This window comes from Bos javanicus, chromosome 7 (genome assembly GCF_032452875.1).
Source record: "Bos javanicus breed banteng chromosome 7, ARS-OSU_banteng_1.0, whole genome shotgun sequence".
Taxonomy (NCBI): domain Eukaryota; kingdom Metazoa; phylum Chordata; class Mammalia; order Artiodactyla; family Bovidae; genus Bos; species Bos javanicus.
Genome location: NC_083874.1, coordinates 89512319 through 89533321, shown reverse-complemented (window position 1 = coordinate 89533321; position 21003 = coordinate 89512319). Strand labels below are relative to the sequence as shown.

Sequence of the window (21003 nt, the reverse complement as noted above, 5' to 3'; positions counted from 1 at the left end):
CATTGTCATTACTGTCTAGTATGTAATTGCAATTTTACTGTCCTTTTAGACTCAAAGGTGATTTATACTTTAAAATTTAGAGTTTTTTAACTCTGTTATTTTTTGAAGGGCTATCCTGTAGCTATTAATTCTTAGCTTTACTTCATTATACCATCTCTGCGTGTGTGTTAGTCGCTCAGTCGGGTCTGACTTTTTGCGACACCCATAGACTGTGACCCGCCAGGCTCCTCTGTCCATGGAAATCTCCAGGCAAGAATACTGGAATGGGTTGCCATTTCCTACTCCAGGGGATCTTCTCCACCAAGGGATCCAACTCAGGTCTCCTGCATTACAGGAGGATGCTTTACTGTCTGAGCTACTATACCATCTTTCAGTTCAGTTGCTCAGTCATGTCTGATTCTTTGCAACCTCATGGACTGCAGCACACCAGGCCTTCCTGTCCATCACCAACTCCTGGAGTTTACTCAAACTCATGTCCATTGAGTCGGTGATGCCATCCAACCATCTCATCCTCTGTCATCCCCTTCTCCTCCTGCCTTCAATCTTTCCCAGCATCAGGGTCTTTTCAAACGAGTCAGTTCTTTGCATCAGGTGCCAAAATATTGGAGTTTCAGCTTCAGCATCAGTCCTTCCAATGAATATTCAGGACTGATCTCCTTTAGGATGGACTGGTTAGATCTCCTTGTTGTCCAAGGGACTCTCAAGAGTCTTCTCCAACACCACAGTTCAAAAGCACCAATTCTTTGGCTCTCAGCTTTCTTTATAGTCCAACTCTCACATCCATTCATGACTACTGGAAAAACCATAGCTTTGTCTAGACAGAACTTTGTTGGCAAAGTAATGTCTCTGCTTCTTGATATGCTTTCTAGGTTGGTCATAACTTTCCTTCCAAGGAGCAAGCGTCTTTTAATTTTATGGCTGCAGTCACCATCTGCAGTAATTTTGGAGCCCCCCAAAATAAAATCTGTCACTGTTTCCATTGTTTCCCCATCTATTTGCCACAAAGTAATGGAACCAGATGCCATGATCATAGTTTTCTGAATGCTGAGTTTTAAGCCAACTTTTTCGCTCTCTTCTTTCACTTTCATCAAGAGGTTCTTTAGTTCTTCTTCGCTTTCTGCCATGAGGGTGGTGTCATCTCGTGTATCTGAGGTTATTGATATGTCTTTTGGCAATCTTGATTCCAGCTTGTGTTTCATCCAGCCCAGCGTTTCTCATGATGTACTCTGCATATAAATTAAATAAGTCAATATATAGCCTTGACGTACTCCTTTCCTGATTTGGTACCAGTCTGTTGTTTCATGTCCAGTTCTAACTGTTGCTTCTTGACCTGTATACAGATTTCTCAGGAGGCAGGTGAGGTGGTCTGGTATTTCCATCTCTTTCAGAATTTTCCACAGTTTGTTGTGATCCACACAGTCAAAGGCTTTGGCAGTCAATAAAGCGGAATTGAATGTTTTTACCATCTTTACTTACCCAAATTTAGCTCATCTTTCTAGGCTTAACATATATGCCATCTCCTTCAAGAAGTCTTTCTTATACCTTCTGTGTTCTCTCTCTTCTCTAAACGTGTACATGTATCTCTTTATATTTATGTCACAGTTTTATATATTAATACCTTCCCTCTTCTGTTACTGGACACCTAGTCTCTGGCTATTTCATTCCTTTTTGAGATTTGCAGTTTAGCTCAGTAGTTTGTGATTTTTCACAGCAAGATTCCATTCAATGCGACAAATCTTTACTGAGCAGAGGCATCAGACATTTACAACGCATCAGACATTGTTTTAGGCACTAGGAATAGTGTTAAATGAAGGATATAAGCCTTTTAAGATTAGTAGGAGAGATGAACAGGTAAAGATACTAAATGTCCAAGTGAGCTTTAAGAGACTTCGTTTGGTGGTGAAGATAACATCATGAGTATAAGCAGCTTACAGCACTCGAAAATAAAGGACAAAAACGAACAAACCCGTTCAAAGGAAGAATAGGGGAGCAAATGGCCCTTTAGGTACAGCTTCAACCGTAAATAGCCTAATAATCCAACCCAGTGATTATCAAAATATAATCCACAGTATCTGCTTCAGAATCATTTGAAGTTTGTATAAAAAAATGCAGATTCACACCTACTAGAAATCAGAATGAGTGATATTTAAATCTGCGTTTTAAATACACTCCCCCAGGTACTCAAACCATCCAAAAATGTACAATACAGTAGAGTCAAGTTTCGCAGACACCGTTCGAAAGCCGCTCCCTCCTTCTAGCCGGAGGACAGCCTGCGGCATATCTCATCCCTTCCCTTTCCGCCGGGTCTCCGGACCCTGGGCCACACGCCACAGGCTTTCCGGTCAGAGGCATAGCTCAGCTACCTCCCACCTGAGTGCAGCGAACACTCAGCTTCTCAAAGGATTGGGGGTGGGCGGAAAGCAACAGGCCAATCTAAAGGGTGAGAGGCGTAGCAGGGGATGCCGGCAGGGAGATCTATTTGATTGACGTGAAATATGCCCAATGAGAGCAGAGGACAAGTGACGCTTTCGCCTCAATGGGCAGGACGTTAGCGATTTCAACCAATCCAGATCAGGAGTGTCTTGCTTTGTGGGAGGTTTTTGAGACCGCTGAGGGTCGTTGGCGTCTGTCGAACGGCCTGTGGAAGTCTTGCTGCTTTGGGTAGGGGGTTAAAATCGTTCTCGAGAGGAACGTCTCAGTCCGAAGACAAAATGAGTTTAGCTCTGAGGTCGGTAATGAGGAGGCGGCAAATGCACTCTACACCTCGCAGCGGGCCCCAGGGCGGTTGTGTGTGGAAGGGAAGCAGCTGGAGGCCGAAGCGAGAAAGGGAATGCAGTTTGGGACGAGGGACGGGATCCTTGGTCAAAGTTCCCGGGCCCAGACCTCCTCCCCTTGGGGGCCCTGGTGAGCTCCGCACTTTAGCTGAGGCGGTCATTTCTGTCAGGGCACTGGCTTTAGACCGCCAAAAAGCCGGGCTGTGGTAGTCTTGAGGAGGCAGGGAAATATCGCGAGGTTTCAATGCGCGGTGTTTATGCGAGAAACCGGGAAACCAGGCCTTGGAGCATCCCTTAGTTCAGTGCTTTGTCCACGGCTCCCACCTCAGCCGACCTCCTGCTAACGTGCGTGCTCAGTCGTTTCAGTCGTGTCAGACTCTGCGACCCTATGGGCTGTAGCCCGCCAGGCTCCTCTGGGTGTGGGTTTCTCCAGGCAAGAGTACTGGAGAGGATTGCCCTGCCTTCCTCCAGGGGATCTTCCACACCTGCGTCTTCTGCATTGCAGGCGTATTCTTTACCCACTGAGCCACCTGGGAAGCCCCCTACTAACATATTTACCCGTAAATTTTGGAAATAACGCAAAACCTCTGCTCCTTCTCCTGGGGCCCTGCAAAAGGGTATAATCAGAGGCTCCTTTTAGTGATTTTAGTTGGTAATCTCTTAGATTTCCTAAATTTTCTCATTTTACCTTTCATTCGTTTCCAGCCTCTAACTCACTGTTTGTTGCTCCCTCTCCCAACCACAGCTAGAAGTTTTACCGTAAAAGTGTTTATGTAGTTACGCTTCAGTAAAAAGGAAGCGAGTTCTGAAGAGGGATAATCGTGGTAACCTTGAATGAGACCTACTGTCGGTGGGTTGTGAACTTTTGTCCGGTCAGAATCTTGGGAAGAGAATAACCCCCGGAGTTTCCAAGCTTGTGTGAATTCAGGTCTCTTGTGAAAGAAAGAGCTTTATCATAACCTCATTTGGTCATTTCCTAGTCATCTCTTGCCTTTTTAGAGTAGATTTCAGAGAATAAAAGTCAACTGGTTTTTACATTTTTAAAGTTTATAGAATTCTTGTTTCAAAACTTGTACAAGTGTTGTAAGCCCCATTTGAAAATTTGGAACGCTTATATTGGCACCTCTTAAGGAATACATTTCTAGTTTTTAAAGTAAATTACTTTTTTTACTTTAAGTTTTTTCAGAGTTTGTGAGAAACTGTCTAAATGTATATGCTGAGATTTACAAGACAATTGACTCTTCACCTTATGTATAAATAAAATACCACAAATATTAAGTACTTTTTTGGTGTTTGATATTCGTGGTATGCTTACGTTCATTATTTTGGCTGATTTGTTAATATCAATGGGAGAAATTACAAAAAAGTGCCAAACAGTTTAAAATGTGTAGTCTAACAGTGCCAAAATAGCTTGTAAATTAATTGATGAATTAGACTTTTTTTGCAATACTATTGATAATTCTAAGCACTATAAAAGTAAACCTAATATATAGAGATCAATTGTGAATTGAATTCTTTTTTTTAAACAGTCTATATTGTAGAATGATGAGAATAAGTATGGGTGTTATGTTTTTTGTTGGGGTTTCTGACAGAACTTTCTTTTTCACACTTCTTGTTTCTTCCACAGTAATATTAGTGGGAATAAATACAAAGCTAGGAAGAAGGAAAAGCTAGGTCCTCATTTCTTTTAATAACCTTTTAAAACTGTAAAACTTTTCAGTTTTAGGGAGGTATAAATTTAAAGCAGCTTAGTGGAATGAGCAGGGCTTTGACTCATGTTAGGAAATTTCTTTATGTTTTTACAAAATACTTTTTAGAAATTTAAAACATTATTCATTGGCTAATTTTTTGGTTGCATTTTTGGAATTTTATCATTTAGAAGCATATGACAATAGGATTAAGGTGGACTAAACAGACTTTCTTCTTATCATTTCATAGAAATGACCTTGTAGTAGACAAAACAAAGAGGAAAAAAAGAAGAGAACTCTCTGAAGAACAGAAACAAGAAATTAAAGATGCTTTTGAACTATTTGACACAGACAAAGATGAAGCAATAGATTATCATGAATTAAAGGTAATACACTTAAAATATATCTTTTCTATTAAAATGTTTTGCATTTTTGTCTGCTGATTAAAAATGCATTTCTAAATATTTTAATTGAACTGGTTTTGGAAATGTAAACCATTTTAAACATTTACTGTTAAGTGCTATAATATAGTTGAGTAGTACTTGTATCTTTTTAGAAACTCCCTTTCACATGGTAAAATGAATAATATTTTAAATGTAAAAATATATTCCTGTAGAGGGGCTTATTTTTCATTCACATAGTTAAAATATTTGAAACTGTAGGATTTAAACAGTTCTAACCATATTCCTCTTCCCATTGTGTGTTTTTTTCCTTTTTTTGTGACTCATTCATTTCTCAGATTGAGGCAGTGTTGTTTTTTAATTTAAACATGTTAGTAACAGTCTCAACCTATTTTCTCTTATTCAAATGATATAAGTGGTGTCTGGTGTTGATGCAGTGCTAGTGGGGAAAAATATCAGTTTTAAGTTTTAGAATTTTTTATAAAGAATCAAGGGGAAATTGATGTTTAAGATAGTTTGGATCTTAAACTCAGCACAATGAGAGAGGTAGTATCCTTGTGGCTCTTTAGCTTACTTTTCCTTCTGTTTTAGTTACCTAGCTTTGATCAGTTCTTCCTTTATAATGGGCTTCCCTTGTGGCTCAGCTGGTAAAGAATCCGCCTGCAGTGTTGGAGATCTGGGTTTGATCCCTGTGTTGGAAATATCCCCCTGGAGAAGGAAAGGCTACTCACTCCAGTATTCTGGCCTAGAGAATGCCATGGACTGTATAGTCCATGGGATCGAAAAGAGTCGGACACGACTGAGCGACTTTGACTTCACTTCACTTTACTTCCTTTATAATGTCTCTTCTATTTGTGGCCATTCTTATTATCTTGGTTTGTGGTTTTTTGTATCTGGAACTTCCTACATGGTTTCTCCATTTCCTGTACACTATCATTAGATTCATCTTTCTAAAATTCTTTCATCATGTTATTCATTGCTCATAAATGCTTAGTGGCTCCTCATTGTACACTAGATTGAGTTCAGATTTTTTTCATTTGCATTGAATGCCTCCCACACTTTTACTACCACATACTTTTCTCATTTGCTAACTGCTTTTTTTCCACCTGCTCTTTCCCCATTCAGGTAAGGTAGAGTGCTCTGTTCACTGTGTTCAAGCCTGTTGTGTATTTCTTTGTGTGTTTTAGTACTAGTCATTCTTTTCTAAATGCCCTTCTACTCCACTTCATCCAACTTGTATCTCTCCAGTAAGACTTCTTTAATAATAACATCTCTTCTTCTTTGTTACTATTAACTAGATCTTTTCTTTCTCTAAGTTTGGGATTGTGACTACTTACTTGATAGCAGTAAGTAGTTGATAACTTACTTGATAACTAATCATGTTGAGTAATTCTTATTTTAATTTTTTAATCTCTTCTGTTGTATAACTTTTAATATTTATGCTATGCCTTTTTTAAAAATTTGGTTGTTAATCCTTTGAGAAAAAAATAACTTGTTAAAATTATCTGTGCAGTAAAGTCAATACATTGTACAATATATTCTATAAACACTCATTGATTAGTTTGTCATATTAAAAAAGGGATACATAAAAATGAAAAGAAATGCCATTTAATTTTATTCATGAAGAAAAACTGTCACTGTTATTTTAGAGACAAAACATGTGAAAGAATATGCTTTACTGATATGTTGTCATCTTTTAAGTTTTAAGAACTGAAGAATTGGAATTCACTTATTTTGTAAAAATTTTTTATAATTTGCTTTTCCCTTTTAATCCAAAAGGTGGCAATGAGAGCCTTGGGGTTTGATGTAAAAAAAGCTGATGTACTGAAGATTCTTAAAGATTATGACAGAGAAGCCACTGGGAAAATAACCTTTGAGGATTTCAATGAAGTTGGTGTGTATTTTTACAGTTTTGTAAACACTGTTTTACAAAAGTCTTTGTAATCAACAGTTGTTAGGAAATTATCTGGATACTATCAGTATTTCTAAAATTCTCTGGGTTATGGAATTTTGTCATTGAACATTGCTATATAATGTACATCTTATTTTTGGTGTTTTTTTTGGGGTGCTCTTTCTTTTTTGCTAATTTTCAAAGAAAAGATTTGTAGCTTCACTGTAAATGAGATTTATCATTTTGTCTTTTGCTTTGTTCTGAAGATTTTAACCAAGCAACTGTTGTGTTGCTTGTTACGGGAAGATGTCTTTCTACGTAATGGGTACCTATATTATGTGATAAAACTAAGAATGGTCGAGAAATTATTTTCTTAGAGGAAAAGATAAGATTTGGTGTATTTTTGTTTAGAAAATATTTCCCAAGACTATCCAAATATGTGATTTTCATTGGCACGGTGGGAGAAGAAGAAATTGGTAGCAGTATCTACCAAACTACCATATCTAAAGATATGGTATCTTTAGCCATCTATGAAGTACATGCCTTCAGGTTGACAAAGCATATGAGCGGGGCTGCATACTGTAGATGACCTTGAGCTCAATGAATAAAGTCATCTCTTTAAAGTCACTGGTGGGGAGAAGATTGTAGTAAGGGTGGCAGTTGCTAGACTGGGAGCAGAAGAAAACATTTAGAACGACCAGCTGGGTCATAATCTAAGCATATTATTATTATTTTTAATGTCTATTCAAATCCTTTGTTCATTTTAAAAAATATTTAATTTATTTATTTGGTTGTGTTGGATCTTAGTTGTGGCATATTGGATTTTTCATTGTAGTACATAGACACTCTTATTGTGTCACTTGGGCTGAGTAGTCGCAGTGTGTGGGCTTTATGCTCTGCAGCCTATGGGATCTTAGTTCCTGGATCGAACGCATGTCCTCAGCATTGCAAGGAAGATTCTTAACCATGGGATCACCAGGGAAATCCTTCTAATATCCTAATATTTAGTTAGTAATAATATCCTAATAATCCTAAATAATAATATCCTAAATAATATCCTAAATAATAATAGTATCCTAATCCTAAATATTTAGTTAGTTTTTGATATTCTAAGAATCTAGGAAAATTCAGCTACACACAGACATATACAAAGAAACCTTTAAGTATTCAACAAGAAGTAATATGAGAAAGAAAAGGAATAGCAGTTAGTACGTGTGGAAAAAAATAGATTTGTATCGTTAGTAATTTTTTTCAAATCTGAAAATTTGAACCCAAAGCGAGGAAGAGGGAAATTAAAGGAAAAAATCTAGAAGACAAAAAAAGCACCACAGAGAAGATCTCCAATTAATAGATGATTATTTGGAAAGGAGCCTGTCCCTTTGGAGAGCATCTTCTTTTTTTTCTCTAATTTGTAGAATTTACTTGAGAAGAGGAATAGTGCCATTTCATTTTCCCAGTATTGAAGCTTTTGGGGTTTATGATTTTAGCAAAAGTTTTAACTGCTGCTACTGCTAAGTCACGTCAGTGGTGTCCAACTCTGTGTGACCCCATAGACGGCAGCCCACCGGTCTCTGTCCGTCCCTGGGATTCTCCAGGCAAGAACACTGGAGTGGGTTGCCATTTCCTTCTCCAATGCATGAAAGTGAAAAGTGAAAGGGAAGTCGCTCAGTCATGTCCAACTCTTAGTGACCCCATGGACTGCAGCCTACCAGGCTCCTCCATCCATGGGATTTCCAGGCAAGAGTACTGGAGTGGGGTGCCATTGCCTTCTCCGAAAGTTTCAACTAGATTGTTTATAGAAACAAGGTTCAGGATACAATAGGAATGATACTACTAGGAAAGAGCTATACTTCAAATAAATTTGGTCCAGTGTAGTGGTTTAGCATGGACATTTTGGAATCAGATTGCCTGGGTTTAGATCCTGGTTTTGCCACCTGCTAGCTGTGTAACTTGGTCATTTTACTTCTCTCTGCCTCATTTTCAGCTATAAAATGGGAATGGTTGTACTATCTCATAGGGTTCTTAGGAATAAATAAGTTAAAAATATGTGAAGTGTTTAACAAAAGAGCCTTAGTATATAGTAAGTTCAATTGAAAGTGAAAGTTGGTAAGTTGTGTCTGACTCTTTGAGACCCCGTGGACTATCTAGTCCATGGAATTCTCCAGGCCAGGAGAGAACTAAGGAGGAGGTAGCCTTTTCCTTCTCTAGGGGATCTTCCCAACCCAGGGATCAAGCCCAGGTCTCCCGGGCACTGCAGACAGATTCTTTACCAGCTGAGCCAATTAAGTGTTTGTTATTACTTAAAAAATTAGTCTTTGTTTTAATGGCTTGAAAATGTGATATATGTGTATTGTTGAAGCATAAAAAGTATTCTACTCCATGTATTTGTATTTTTCTCATTACCTTTTCCTGTGTATGTTGACGCTCAGTTGTGTCTTACTCTTTGTGACCCCATGTACTGTAGCCCGCTAGACTCCTCTGTCCAAGGGCTTCTCTTGGCAAGAATAGTGTAGTGGGGTGCCGTTTCCTCCTTCAGGGGGTCTTCCCAACCCAGGGATTGAACTGGCGTCTCTTGTGTCTCCTGCATTGGCAGGCAAATTCTTTACCACTAGTGCCAGCTGGTTGTAGGTTATTTTAAGCACTATATGAGTGAGAGTGAGTGAAGTCGCTCAGTCGTGTCCGACTCTGCGACCCCATGGACTGTAGCCCACCAGGCTCCTCCGTCCATGGGATTCTCCAGGCAAGAATACTGGACTGGGTTGCCATTTCCTTCTCCAGGGGATCTTCCTGACCCAGGGATCGAACCCAGGTCTCCCAGATTGCAGGCAGACGCTTTAACCTCTGAGCCACCAGGGAAGCCCTAAGCACTATATAATTGCCTCTAATAATTTTATAAAACACATTATTTCATCTTAAGTGGATACAGTTTTAAAATTTTGATTTTATTAGCAGCTGAAGCCAGAGTCCTATGTCATCTCTACCTTTCCTGATCCTCCATCTCTTCTGTGTTTCTAATAGAGCAGAAATACTGGGTTCCTTCTAGAATAAATGTTCATGAATAAACTTCACCCTGACTTTCAAAGATCAACCTTTTCACAGGCTCAGCACATACTTTAGCTATCCTCAGGCCACTTATTAAGAATATCAACTGTCAGATAAAATTTTATTACTGTTTGGGAATAGTTAAGAACCATGTTTTCTCTTCATTTTTTGATTATTTTAAAATAATGACTGACCACAGATGAATATATGTTTTATGTGCTGTGCTGTGCTTGGTTGCTCAGTCATATCTGACTCTTTATGACACCATGGAGTATAGCCCGCCAGGCTCCTCTGTCTATGGGGATTCTCCAGGCAACCCACATGCCCTCCTCCAGGGGATCTTCCCACCCCAGGGATCGAACCCACTTTGGGACAAATTACTCTGAATCAGAATAGACCCAGGAATTGAATCCTGCAATGATTCCTGGGTTGAGAAGATCCGCTGGAGAAGGGATAAGCTACCCACTCCAATATTCTTGGGCTTCCCTTGTGGCTCAGCTGGTAAAGCATCTGCCTGCAATGTGGGAGATCTGGGTTCCATCCCTGGGCTGGAAAGATCCCCTGGAGAAGGGAAAGGCTACCCACTCCAGTCTTCTGGCCTGGAGAATTCCATGGTCTGTATAGCCCATGGGGTCTAAAAGAGTCAGATGCCACTTTCACTTCACTACGTCGTATTTACAACTATTTACATAGCATTTACATTGTATTAGATATTGTAAGTAGTCCAGAGATGTTTTAAAGTATACAGGGGTATGTGCATAGGTTATATGCAAATACTACCCATTCCAGATGTTGAAATCTGAGGAAAGTCCTGGAACCAGTCTCCCATGGATACCATAGAAACTGAGGGACAACTGTAATAGATTTTCTGTGCTGAGGGTGGTGAGAGTGAAAAGAAAAGGGATGTAGTTAAGAGTAAAAAAGTTAGTAACCTCAGTAATCTAGGATATGACTGCTTGGGTTTAAAGTTTTAATGTGATGTTTTCTAATTTGCTGTATTAAGTGATTTTTTAAAACATATTCAGTGTTTTTACTTAATTTTTTTAGCAGACAATTTATATACCTCCCCAGCCCTTCCTTTAAGTTAGTCTTGACAATTTTCCATAATAAACTACTTAAAGAGAAACTTTGGTCAAGAATGGAATGAAGTCACAAAACAAAAAAACCCATGAAACAAAACTCAATCTCTGCTGCTTTTAAAAAGCCAACGCTTTCACTAGTTATACTCACACAAAACACAGAACAAGGTTTGCGCCGTGTGTGTCTTCAGTGTTTCCTGGCAGTGGCTCTCCTCCGATGCAAATGGTGGAGCTGCCCCACGCATCCTGCGTGGAAGTCTGCTCATCTTCATATTATCCGAAGGGTCCGGCTGGAAGATTCTAAGGTCTTAAAATCCCAAATGGTCATGCCTCTGTCAATGCCATTAGTGCAAAATTTGCAACAATCTTGGTTGTCCACCTCATATATAGAGACTTGAGTGATGCTGTTCTGGTGCAGTGTCTCCAGGGCCGTGTTGCAGTCCTCAGTCACGGCCCGCTTGTCCATATTGTGTTGGATGCTCTGTTTGGGGATGTCCAGCTTGGTGACGAAGGTCAAGCAGCTGTGATTGTTCTTGTTAAAGAGCATGGGGCAGCAGTCATGGCCAGCAGCCACGATGCTGTTCTCTGAGACAAACGACACACTCAGGAGGGGCAGGAACTCCACCTTTAGGGTTGAGACTTGCATGCTTTTTGAGGCGTTGGCAGTGGACACAGTGCTGTTGTGGCTGACCCAAGCCAGGTGGCTGCCGCTGGCCGAGAAGCTGAGCCCGTGTGCCCTGCCTCCATACTCTGACATCAGCTGACTGAAAAGCATTTTGCCACCCCAGGGCATACTGGCTGGCTTCTCATCCACTTCTTTAATGTAGGTAGAAAGCACTCTTCATTGAAGTCACAGGATCCCACTGCCAGCAAAACGTTGTTGGGATGCCAGTCCACGCTGAGGACCGTGGAGCGGGTGGGCTTTTTAACGTGCTTGCTCACATACCAATCATTTTCAGACTCGAAGTACCAAACAAAGATGAGTCATGCCCTGCTGCCCATGGCGAATCTGTTCTCACTTGATGAAAGTGGCTGCATGGTTAGTTCTCAGGATCACCAGGGTTAGCTTCCAGACACCATCTTTCTGACTCCAGATGTAGGTATTGCGGTGGGCCCCGCAAGTGATGGTATGGTCACCCTTGGGAGCCCAATCGGGACCTGTGATGTGTCCATTGTGCTCCTTGAGTTCCTGAACTTTCACCCAGTGGCCCCCGTCCTTCTTATAGATGTGGACTTTGTGATTATTTGGGCTAAAGGCGCTTTGGGTATGATCCGTGTTCTAGGCATGAAAGGTGATTGGCTATAGTAAAAACTGATGCAGGGGTATTGTTCTTAGTGTTTTTGAAGCATAGAAAGCTGGGATCGGGGACATCTGGACGGGCTTGGAGTATTGAATTCGTGGACTCTGGTCAGTGCATGCTCATAGACTCTGGTGGGCACGAGTAGAGGACCCTTAAGTGATTTTTACAATGTATAAGATCTAACTATTTTGAGTGAGTACATTTCTGATAGTATAATTAAGTCATTTGAAAATAGAGTTACATGGACAGAAATTTGTGAAATAGATTCAACCCACCTTTACTGCCTTTCTGTTGATTTATTTTCATTGAAAAAAATATATGTTATAATTCTACTTTGTAGAGCAAGAATAGAACATGAAGGCATGGAGGGGAGTCATCATGAAGTTAAAATGTGTTAGCTGTCCAGAATGATGGGTATTTATACTTCCAAAGAAAAGTTGCATTCTAAGGCAAAGTATTGATAAAAGATTCTATAGACACACAAGTCTGAAGTAACTAACACAATTAAAGCACCATTGGGATAGGAATTTATACATCTTGGAACCCCATCTGTTCCCCAGATCACCCTGTTGCTTCTTTAAGTACATTAATATTTTCAGCAAGCTGCTTTTTTGGTTCACCTGTCATGTAAATTATTTAATTGGTGAAGAAAATTTCTTAACACTTTTTTTTTTTCCTTGTCCTGCTTTTTTGTTGGGACTAAATTCAAAATAAGTTGAGTATGAGCCATAAAGTTAAGTGTGGTATTTTATTTTGGTGTTATGGCTGTATATATGCCAACTCCTTTTTAACTGAATATTTATGAGCTTTGATGATTTGCATACTTAGAGTAATATACTTCAATTAGTTACTTGGAAGACTTTTGTATAAAATTAATGGATAAAAGAAAATTATTGTAGAGGAAAAAAAGAAAATTATTGAATATATGTGTAGATGATTTAACATTATCTTGAATAGGTGCTTATTCTAAAGCTCATTCAACCAGATATGATGCAGACAGCAGCATAGCAACAGTTTGTGGGGGACTTGAATTGTATTTTTCTTTTGGGTGCATTAAATATTCCAGTGTTTTCCATCTGTAAGCCTTTGCAAATTTTTAATGATTCTGTAAACCTCACAGGATGGAGTTATTTTTAATGGCACAGTGAAAATCATAAATGGCTCTTGTTGTAGTGGTAGATTAACATGTAGAATTACTTCAAAGATTTTTACTTTGATATTTTCAGAATTTTATCTAGTAACTTAAAAAGTTTTATACCACAGATTAAAAAGTTTTGTTGTTGTGGCTATTGATTAAAGACTGTGGTTTTATGAAAATATTAAGCTCACTCTTATTATATATTGTTAAATTTAATATATTAAATAATTGTTACTATTGAGGCCTGAAATTGCTCACATTTAATTTTAATTTAGCTGTCTGATAGTTACTATCTTGCTGAACAGAATGGATTTGACTTTAGAGAGATCTCCTTTCCAGACTTTTTTATTCTTACTACAATCAGATTCTATCCTTTTAGGAACTTCTTTTGAGAAACCAAGGGGTTCTTCTAAGTTATGAAGATACAAGCAGAATTTTCATATACTATCTGAAATTGTGTCTTTATTAATAGTGACAGTTAATTTTGTAAATTTGTTAGGGAAATTTGTTTTTAAGTTGTGTTAAATTTGGAGATCAGTATTACTATTAAGTTTAGCCAGCAAACAATTTTTAGTTGGTTTTGATTGTTCTGTTGGTATGTCATCTCTACAACTAGGTTACGAACTCCCAGACTTGTGTGCTTGATATCAGTGGAACCTAGTACAGTTCTTAATAGTAGACCTTAAATAAATATGGTATAAATATAGTTTTCAAAAATTTGCTTCTGTGTAATATAATTATGCTTACTCTTAAAATAGAATATTATTGTTTAGTCACAAGTTGTGTTTGACTCTTTTGCGACCCCATGGACTGTAATGTACCAGGCTCCATTGTCTACAGGATTTCCCAGGCAAGAATACTGTAGTGGGTTGCCATTTCCTTCACTGAGGATCTTCCTGGCCCAGGCTTCAAACCCATGTCTTCTGCTTGTCAGGCAGATCCTTTACCATTGAGCCACGTGGGAAGCCATATAATAGGATAAATTGTAGATAATGTGAAGGTTAAATTCTAAAATATGGATTTGGCTTTTCTGATTTTAGGTTTTATCTCAGGGATTTTGTACTTTGGTTTGGCGTTTTTATTGCCAAACTACTTTCACAGTTTTAATTCTCATCTAATAATTAGTTGATTTTACAAATGAATGCCTTTGTGACTGTGAAGGTTTACCTTTCATCTCTCTTTAACTATAGTGACAGACTGGATATTGGAAAGAGATCCACATGAAGAAATACTGAAGGCATTTAAACTATTTGATGATGATGATTCTGGTAAAATAAGCTTGAGGAATTTGCGACGTGTTGCCAGAGAATTGGGTGAAAACATGAGTGATGAAGAACTTCGGGCTATGATAGAAGAATTTGATAAAGATGGTGATGGAGAAAGTAAGTTTTGAGTAAAACATATATTCCAAATATTCCTACTTGTACACATAAGTAATTTTTTTTAAACCAAATGATTTTCAAGACCGTTTGCAAACTGTCCCTTTATTTAGTGTAAATGTTGTTCATTCTGTAATGGGCTTTTTGCATAAGTATCACACATACTTGGCTTGAAATGAAGCAGACCTTTAAAACTAACTGTACAGGTTATAATATGAGGTTCCACACTTCAAGAAAGTATTGAAGTGTGGAACCTCATATTATATTTCGTTGAGGGTGAAATATCTCCAAAATTTCAGCCTCTCAGTAAATTTCATCCTTTAATGCTTTCTTTCTCAACCTTTATGCATGTCTTAAGTTTGAGTCTTCCCTTCAAATATTTTGAAGTTTTATTTCTTTATTTACTGCTGCTGTCCTAATTCAGGCCCTAATTTCTTTGTTGGAATTTATCATAGCTTCGTTCATTATTTCCTTGAATGCCTGCTGGTACACAGTTCTGTGTGCTGACCAGTGCTGCCCAGTAAGAGGCTGATGTTGTCCCTGCTCTTGCTGACTTAGAGTCTCTTGTAGCCTCCTAATTGCCTCCTCTATGCCTCTAAGCCTCTGTTTTCATCCTAATATCATTCTTTTCCTAAAATGCAAGTTTGGTGATGTCATTTTCATATTCAGACACTTATGATTCTTTAGTGCCTAAATGAGATCTGTCCTACAACAGCTATCTCGTTTTATTTTCCACTGTATTCTTCCTCTTTTTACTCTAACCCTCACTACTTATATAGTATACATACTTTGACAGAATATATTCCATCCTGTCCTTTTATGCTGTGCCTTTCATCATGCTGTTCTTTAATCTAATTGCCAGGTTCTGTCTGCGAAAATGTTAGTCGTTATCTCAGGTTCATCTTAAACTCCCCAAAGCCTCCCTCATTGATCTCTATTTGTAAATGATGAGATTTCCATTGAGGGCCCATTTAGCGAAACAATCTTTTTTGACCTTTTATACATTGCCTTCTGTTAGTTATATACATATGTGCCTTTTCAATTATATTGTGAGCCACTGAAGAGCAGTATGGAATCATACAGTGCAAAAAGCCTGAGGCTTTGGAATCATACAGGCCTGGATTTGAATTGAATCTCTACCACTTACTTAGTAGCTCTGTAATTTTGTGCAGGTTGTTACATTTCTGAGTCTCAGTTTTCCTATTTACAAAAATCAACTTTAATACCTTTCAAAAAAAAAAAAAATACCTTTCAAGGTGGTTATGATTATGAAATGGAGATAATTGAACATGCCTAGCATTAAGTGTAAACTTGTTTTCCTTTTTTTTTTTTTTCATGTTTATATTCTCCTGCGTTTTCTTGAACGTGATGAGTACTGTGATGTTTATAGACTTAAGTAGTGAGCAGAAGTGTGTGTTACAGTAGATATATGTTGCTATAGTACCAACTATTCATTTTTACATGAATATATATATTTATATGTATATACGTATATTTATATAACCTTGGAAATACTGGGATGCTTCAATAAGGAGGTAAGATAGTAGCAACTGGTTGTCAATACAGATTTGTAGATTGTTAGAATTGTGCATTATTATGCTTTCCCGTTATATTTATGTGACTATTACTGAGCATTATACAACTTTTCTGGGGCTTTCCGGTTAGCTCAGCGGTAAAGAATCTGCCTGCAATGCAGGAGGCTTGGGTTTGATCCTTGGGTCGGAAAGATCCTCTGGAGGAGGGGATGGCAACTCACTTCAGTATTCTTGCCTGGAGAATCCCATGGTCAGAGAAGCCTGGTGGGCTACAGTCTATAGGGTCGCAAAGAGTTGGACACTACTGAAGTGACTTAGCATACATGCATACAACTTTTCTATTTTTAGTACTAGCTCTTTGAAGAGAATCAACATAATTAATTATATTTTAAAACAGAGATGATTGAAACTTGAGAAAATTTAAATGACTTCTTAAGCTCTAACTCTAATATTTGGATTTATAATCCACTGCCTTCATAGTTAAAAAATGTTTGTGTCTTCCCTAGCTGTTGATTATTACTCTGAGTTAGCTTTAAATGCGGAGAAGGCAATGGCACCCCACTCCAGTACTCTTGCCTGGAAAATCCCATGGATGGAGGAGCCTGGTAGGCTGCAGTCCATGGGGTTGCTAAGAGTCGGACATGACTGAGCGACTTCACTTTCCCTTTTCAGTTTCATGCATTGGAGAAGGAAATGGCAACCCACTCCAGTGTTCTTGCCTGGAGAATCCCAGGGACGGGGGAGCCTGGTGGGCTGCCGTCTCTGGGGTCGAACAGAGTCGGACACGACTGAAGCGACTTAGCAGCAGCAGCAGCAGCTTTAAATGAGTTCCTTTATGTAACATACTCTCTTCAGTGGTAGAGAGAATCTTGGTATATCTGTTTCATACTCCTGCTACTAATGTGTCAAAAGACCAGAGGTATTATACAGTATTATACGGGTAAAACAGTTTGTTTTACCTATACTAGGTACAGGATTGCTTCTCTAAATAAAGCTCTGGTAATGATATAGAAAGACTCCTTCCCAAGATATATAAACTAAAACACAATAAATCTTTTTGAAAAACAGTAGCAACATTAAAAAACTCCAAGTGGACCATCTTCTAAATAATTATGAATGTTAACATTTGAAGTGAAGTGAAGTTGGTCAGTCATGTCTGACTCTTGACGACCTTATAGACTGTAGCCCGCCAGGCTCCTCCGTCAATGGGATTTTTCCAGGCAAGAATACTGGAGTGGGTTGCCATTTTTTTCTCCAGGGGATCTTCCCAACCCAGGGATCAAACCTGGGTCTCCTACATTGCAGACAGACTCTTTACCATCTGAGCCATCAGGAAATCCCTTTAACATTTATTTAGTACTTAATATATTTTATATTCTGTGCTTATAATGTTACCTTGTGGATTATGTCACTTAATTTTCATAATAGCTTTTGTGAAGTAAATACATTGTTTTACATATTTATGCTTAGGATAGATGAATATATAGATGGGGAAACTAAAGCTCTGAGAGTTTAATAACCTATTCAAGGTTATCACAACACAGCAGAGTGAGATTTAAACTCAAATCTCCATAATGACAAAGAATATGCTTTTAACCATAATACTGTATTGCCTCTTATGCTATAAAGTAAAATATTAGTTTTCTATGTTTATAGAGTTTTTTAAGTTACATATTATTATATGAAGCAATGTGTTAGTAAAGTATTCAACTGGCACTTCAGATGTTAAAATTTGTTATTTCCCCTCTGAAGCCAGATAGTCTCTAAGGTAATTAATCTACTTAATTTCCCTGAAATGTTTTAATTTTAATAAAATGTAATAAGATTTACCCTATAAAATGACTGATGAAAATTTTGTTTGAAAAGGTAGTGTACAAAAAAATGAAGTGGCATATTTGTTTGATTCAATATATAGTTTATCAAATGCTTATTTTAAGGTAGGCATTATGTTAGAATTATTAAATAAAGGAACTTGATATAAGATACGATTGATAGAGAAGGTTATAAAACCAAATGTATGAAGGCATCATCGATCCTCCTAATTGTCTGAAAGTCTTACTGATAACAAAGTGAAGTGAAATGAAGTTGCTCAGTGTGTGAAGTGAAGTGAAGTCGCTCAGTTGTGTCCAATTCTTTGTGACCCCATGGACTGTAGCCTGCCAGGTTCCTCTGTCCATGGAACTCAACAGGCAAGAAATACTAGAGTGGGTTGCCATGTCCTTTTCCAGGGAATCTTCCCAACTCAGGAATGGAACCCAGGTTTGTCCTGCAGACAGATTCTTTACTGTCTGAGCCAGCTTTTAAGTTTACTTTTTTGGACTTAAACATTTTGTTTTTAGATATGGAATTATGGAATAGTTTAAAATACTTTTGAAATGCTCCAGTGTTTTGTTTTAGAACTCCATGATGCTTGATTTGAAATTTGAGTATTGGGATTTTACAAATTGAGAGAAAAAGTTTGAGGTTAAGTTTTCTTTCTTAAAGTAAGAAAACATAAGTACTTTTCAGATTTTGAATATTTTAATTATGGCTCTGTTATGCTGTTAAAATGATGTTAGTCAAATCATTCTAAGGCCACTTTCCTTGTGTTGTTTTCCTTAAAAATATACTCTTGTTTGCTGTTTTGGTCTAGATGCCTGATTCTAGATTTTTCTAAATCAGGGGTTCTTAAAAGAAGGTGCATATCGATGAAATTGTTCAAAGTTTTAATATATTTTGATTATGTTTTATAACTAGAGAGGGAAAGGGGTAATAGCTGTCATAAGATATTGAAGCGTATTCCTTTAACTGCAAAGGTGAAAAATCAATACTGCAGTTTATAAAATCATTGAAAGTATTTTGAGTTTTGTATTATAGGTTTTGTATTCTGTTCCACTGTCTGTCATACTGTGTTGTAGATGTTTAATATTGAATGCATGAATTGGTTGTTCTTTCTCAGGTTCTGAGCAACTCATTCTTCTTAATTCCTTATAGCTTTTTTTTGCACTGTTTTTTCTTTAACTATGTTTCAGTTTTGTTTCCTTTTAAACAGAGGCTTTTATGTCTGTAAAAGTTCCAAAAACAAGTTGACATTTTTTCTATTTTCATCCTTCATAATTCTAATTTACATGTATGATATATTTAAGCTTATTTATTCAGAAAGTGTTTGTTAAATGAACTAGTGGAATAAAGATTATCAAGAGAGCTTAACCATCTAAGAAATTTAAAATAACAAGCTTTTAAAACTATTTTATTGTGTGTGTAAATGATTATGATGGGTTTTTTGTAACTTGGATACTTTAGTTAATATTATAGAATATTTATGTTTATTATATTTTATATATTTTTGTATTCATGAAATTCAATTTAATGTATTCAATTTGCTACAAAGAAGTAAAAGCAAAATACTATGTCTTGGTTTATTAAGAATTTTGTATAATATAAAATTTAAAAATACTTAGTATAAAATAGTAAAAATGTTCTCTGAAAAAAATTTGTATTTCTGACTTACATTTTCTTTCTTATCACAGTAAATCAAGAGGAATTCATTGCTATTATGACTGGTGACATTTAAAGAATTACAAGGATAAACACTAAGAATGTTGCAGTTGTCATCTTATATTCTATTTTTGTCCCTGGAGCTGTGTTAAAAAAAAAAAAAATCTTAGTTTGTTTTTCCGAAAGGACCAAAAATAAGCATCTTATGTATTCATATTTTACTACTGTTAAGTTTCTTTATATGAATAGTATTGTTAGTACTCTAATAGTTTAGCTTTGTATTTTATAGTATAGCTTTTATATATAAAGTTAAAACGTTGAATCATGTGGTACACATTTTTTGAAGGTTTTTTATTTAGCATTCGTAGTCACTTTTGTTTTGGTGCATATGTTTTTCAGACTTTCTTTAATAAAATGTTTATTTTTTAGTGTATTAAAATTTGGTACATTTTGTTTTATTTTGATTCCAAATGTCTGTTAATTCTCAAGAGTATCTTTCTTAAATCTTTTCTCTTTACACTATTGGTTTCAGAAACAAAAATTGACATACAGATTTTAATATAATAGTACATTTTTCATTACAAGTTTGATATTTGATGTTTCAGTACAAAATGATGACTCAATATAGGCATAATTCCTTTTTCATGAGTCTTTCAGTTTGGAGGGAAAAAGTATTGTGCATATAGATTCATTTATCCTCATGTATTATGTTCCATAATACTTTTGGTGTCAACGTAAGTTATGACAGTTAAATCTGGATATTTCCATCTTAAACTAATTGAATACAGTTTGAATCATCTAACTTCTTGGCAAAGTGAAAGATGTAAATTTTGGAATTTTGATCTCTTAAGATAATTATCACTCAATTAAACGTCACAGTGGTGAAAATAGGAAACTGTGAGTCACAGAAATCATGTAAGGCTCTGTTTTACTGCATAAAGGAACATTCAGTGATTTGCCAAGAAGCAGTGGTGGCAGATTTTCCAGGTATTGGTGGGTTCTTCTTCCTTATAGAAGGGTATGTTGGGGGAAGACACCTGGTAATGGGAGATAGGTCATAGACAAATGGAATTTATACCCATCTTTCACTAATCACCTGTTCCTGGTGGTAGGAAGAAAGTTTGGTTCAGTGGTGTTTAGGTTCTTGTTTTAAATCTAAAGGAAAGTAATAATTTGAGGCACTCTAAATGTGAGCCTCTTAGAATACTACAGAAAGAATTATCCACTAGGAACTTAGCAAAAAAAATCAGTAAAGAATAATGTAATAGTGGTGATATTTCAGGTAATTATCTAGAAAG

At 37.1% G+C, this 21003-nt stretch overlaps 1 protein-coding gene and 1 pseudogene across 1 annotated transcript; one reads left to right on the top strand and one right to left on the bottom strand.

Annotated features, from left to right (window-relative positions):
* Positions 1-2568: 2568 nt before the first annotated feature.
* CETN3 (centrin 3) lies at positions 2569-20138 on the top strand. The gene is made up of 5 exons (XM_061424373.1): positions 2569-2728; positions 4713-4848; positions 6643-6757; positions 14505-14696; positions 19738-20138. The coding sequence occupies exons 1-5, from the start codon at positions 2712-2714 to the stop codon at positions 19779-19781; spliced, it is 504 nt and encodes a 167-aa protein (XP_061280357.1). The 5' UTR covers positions 2569-2711; the 3' UTR covers positions 19782-20138.
* Positions 11144-14488, bottom strand: LOC133251764 (actin-related protein 2/3 complex subunit 1A-like; annotated as a pseudogene).
* Positions 20139-21003: the final 865 nt, after the last annotated feature.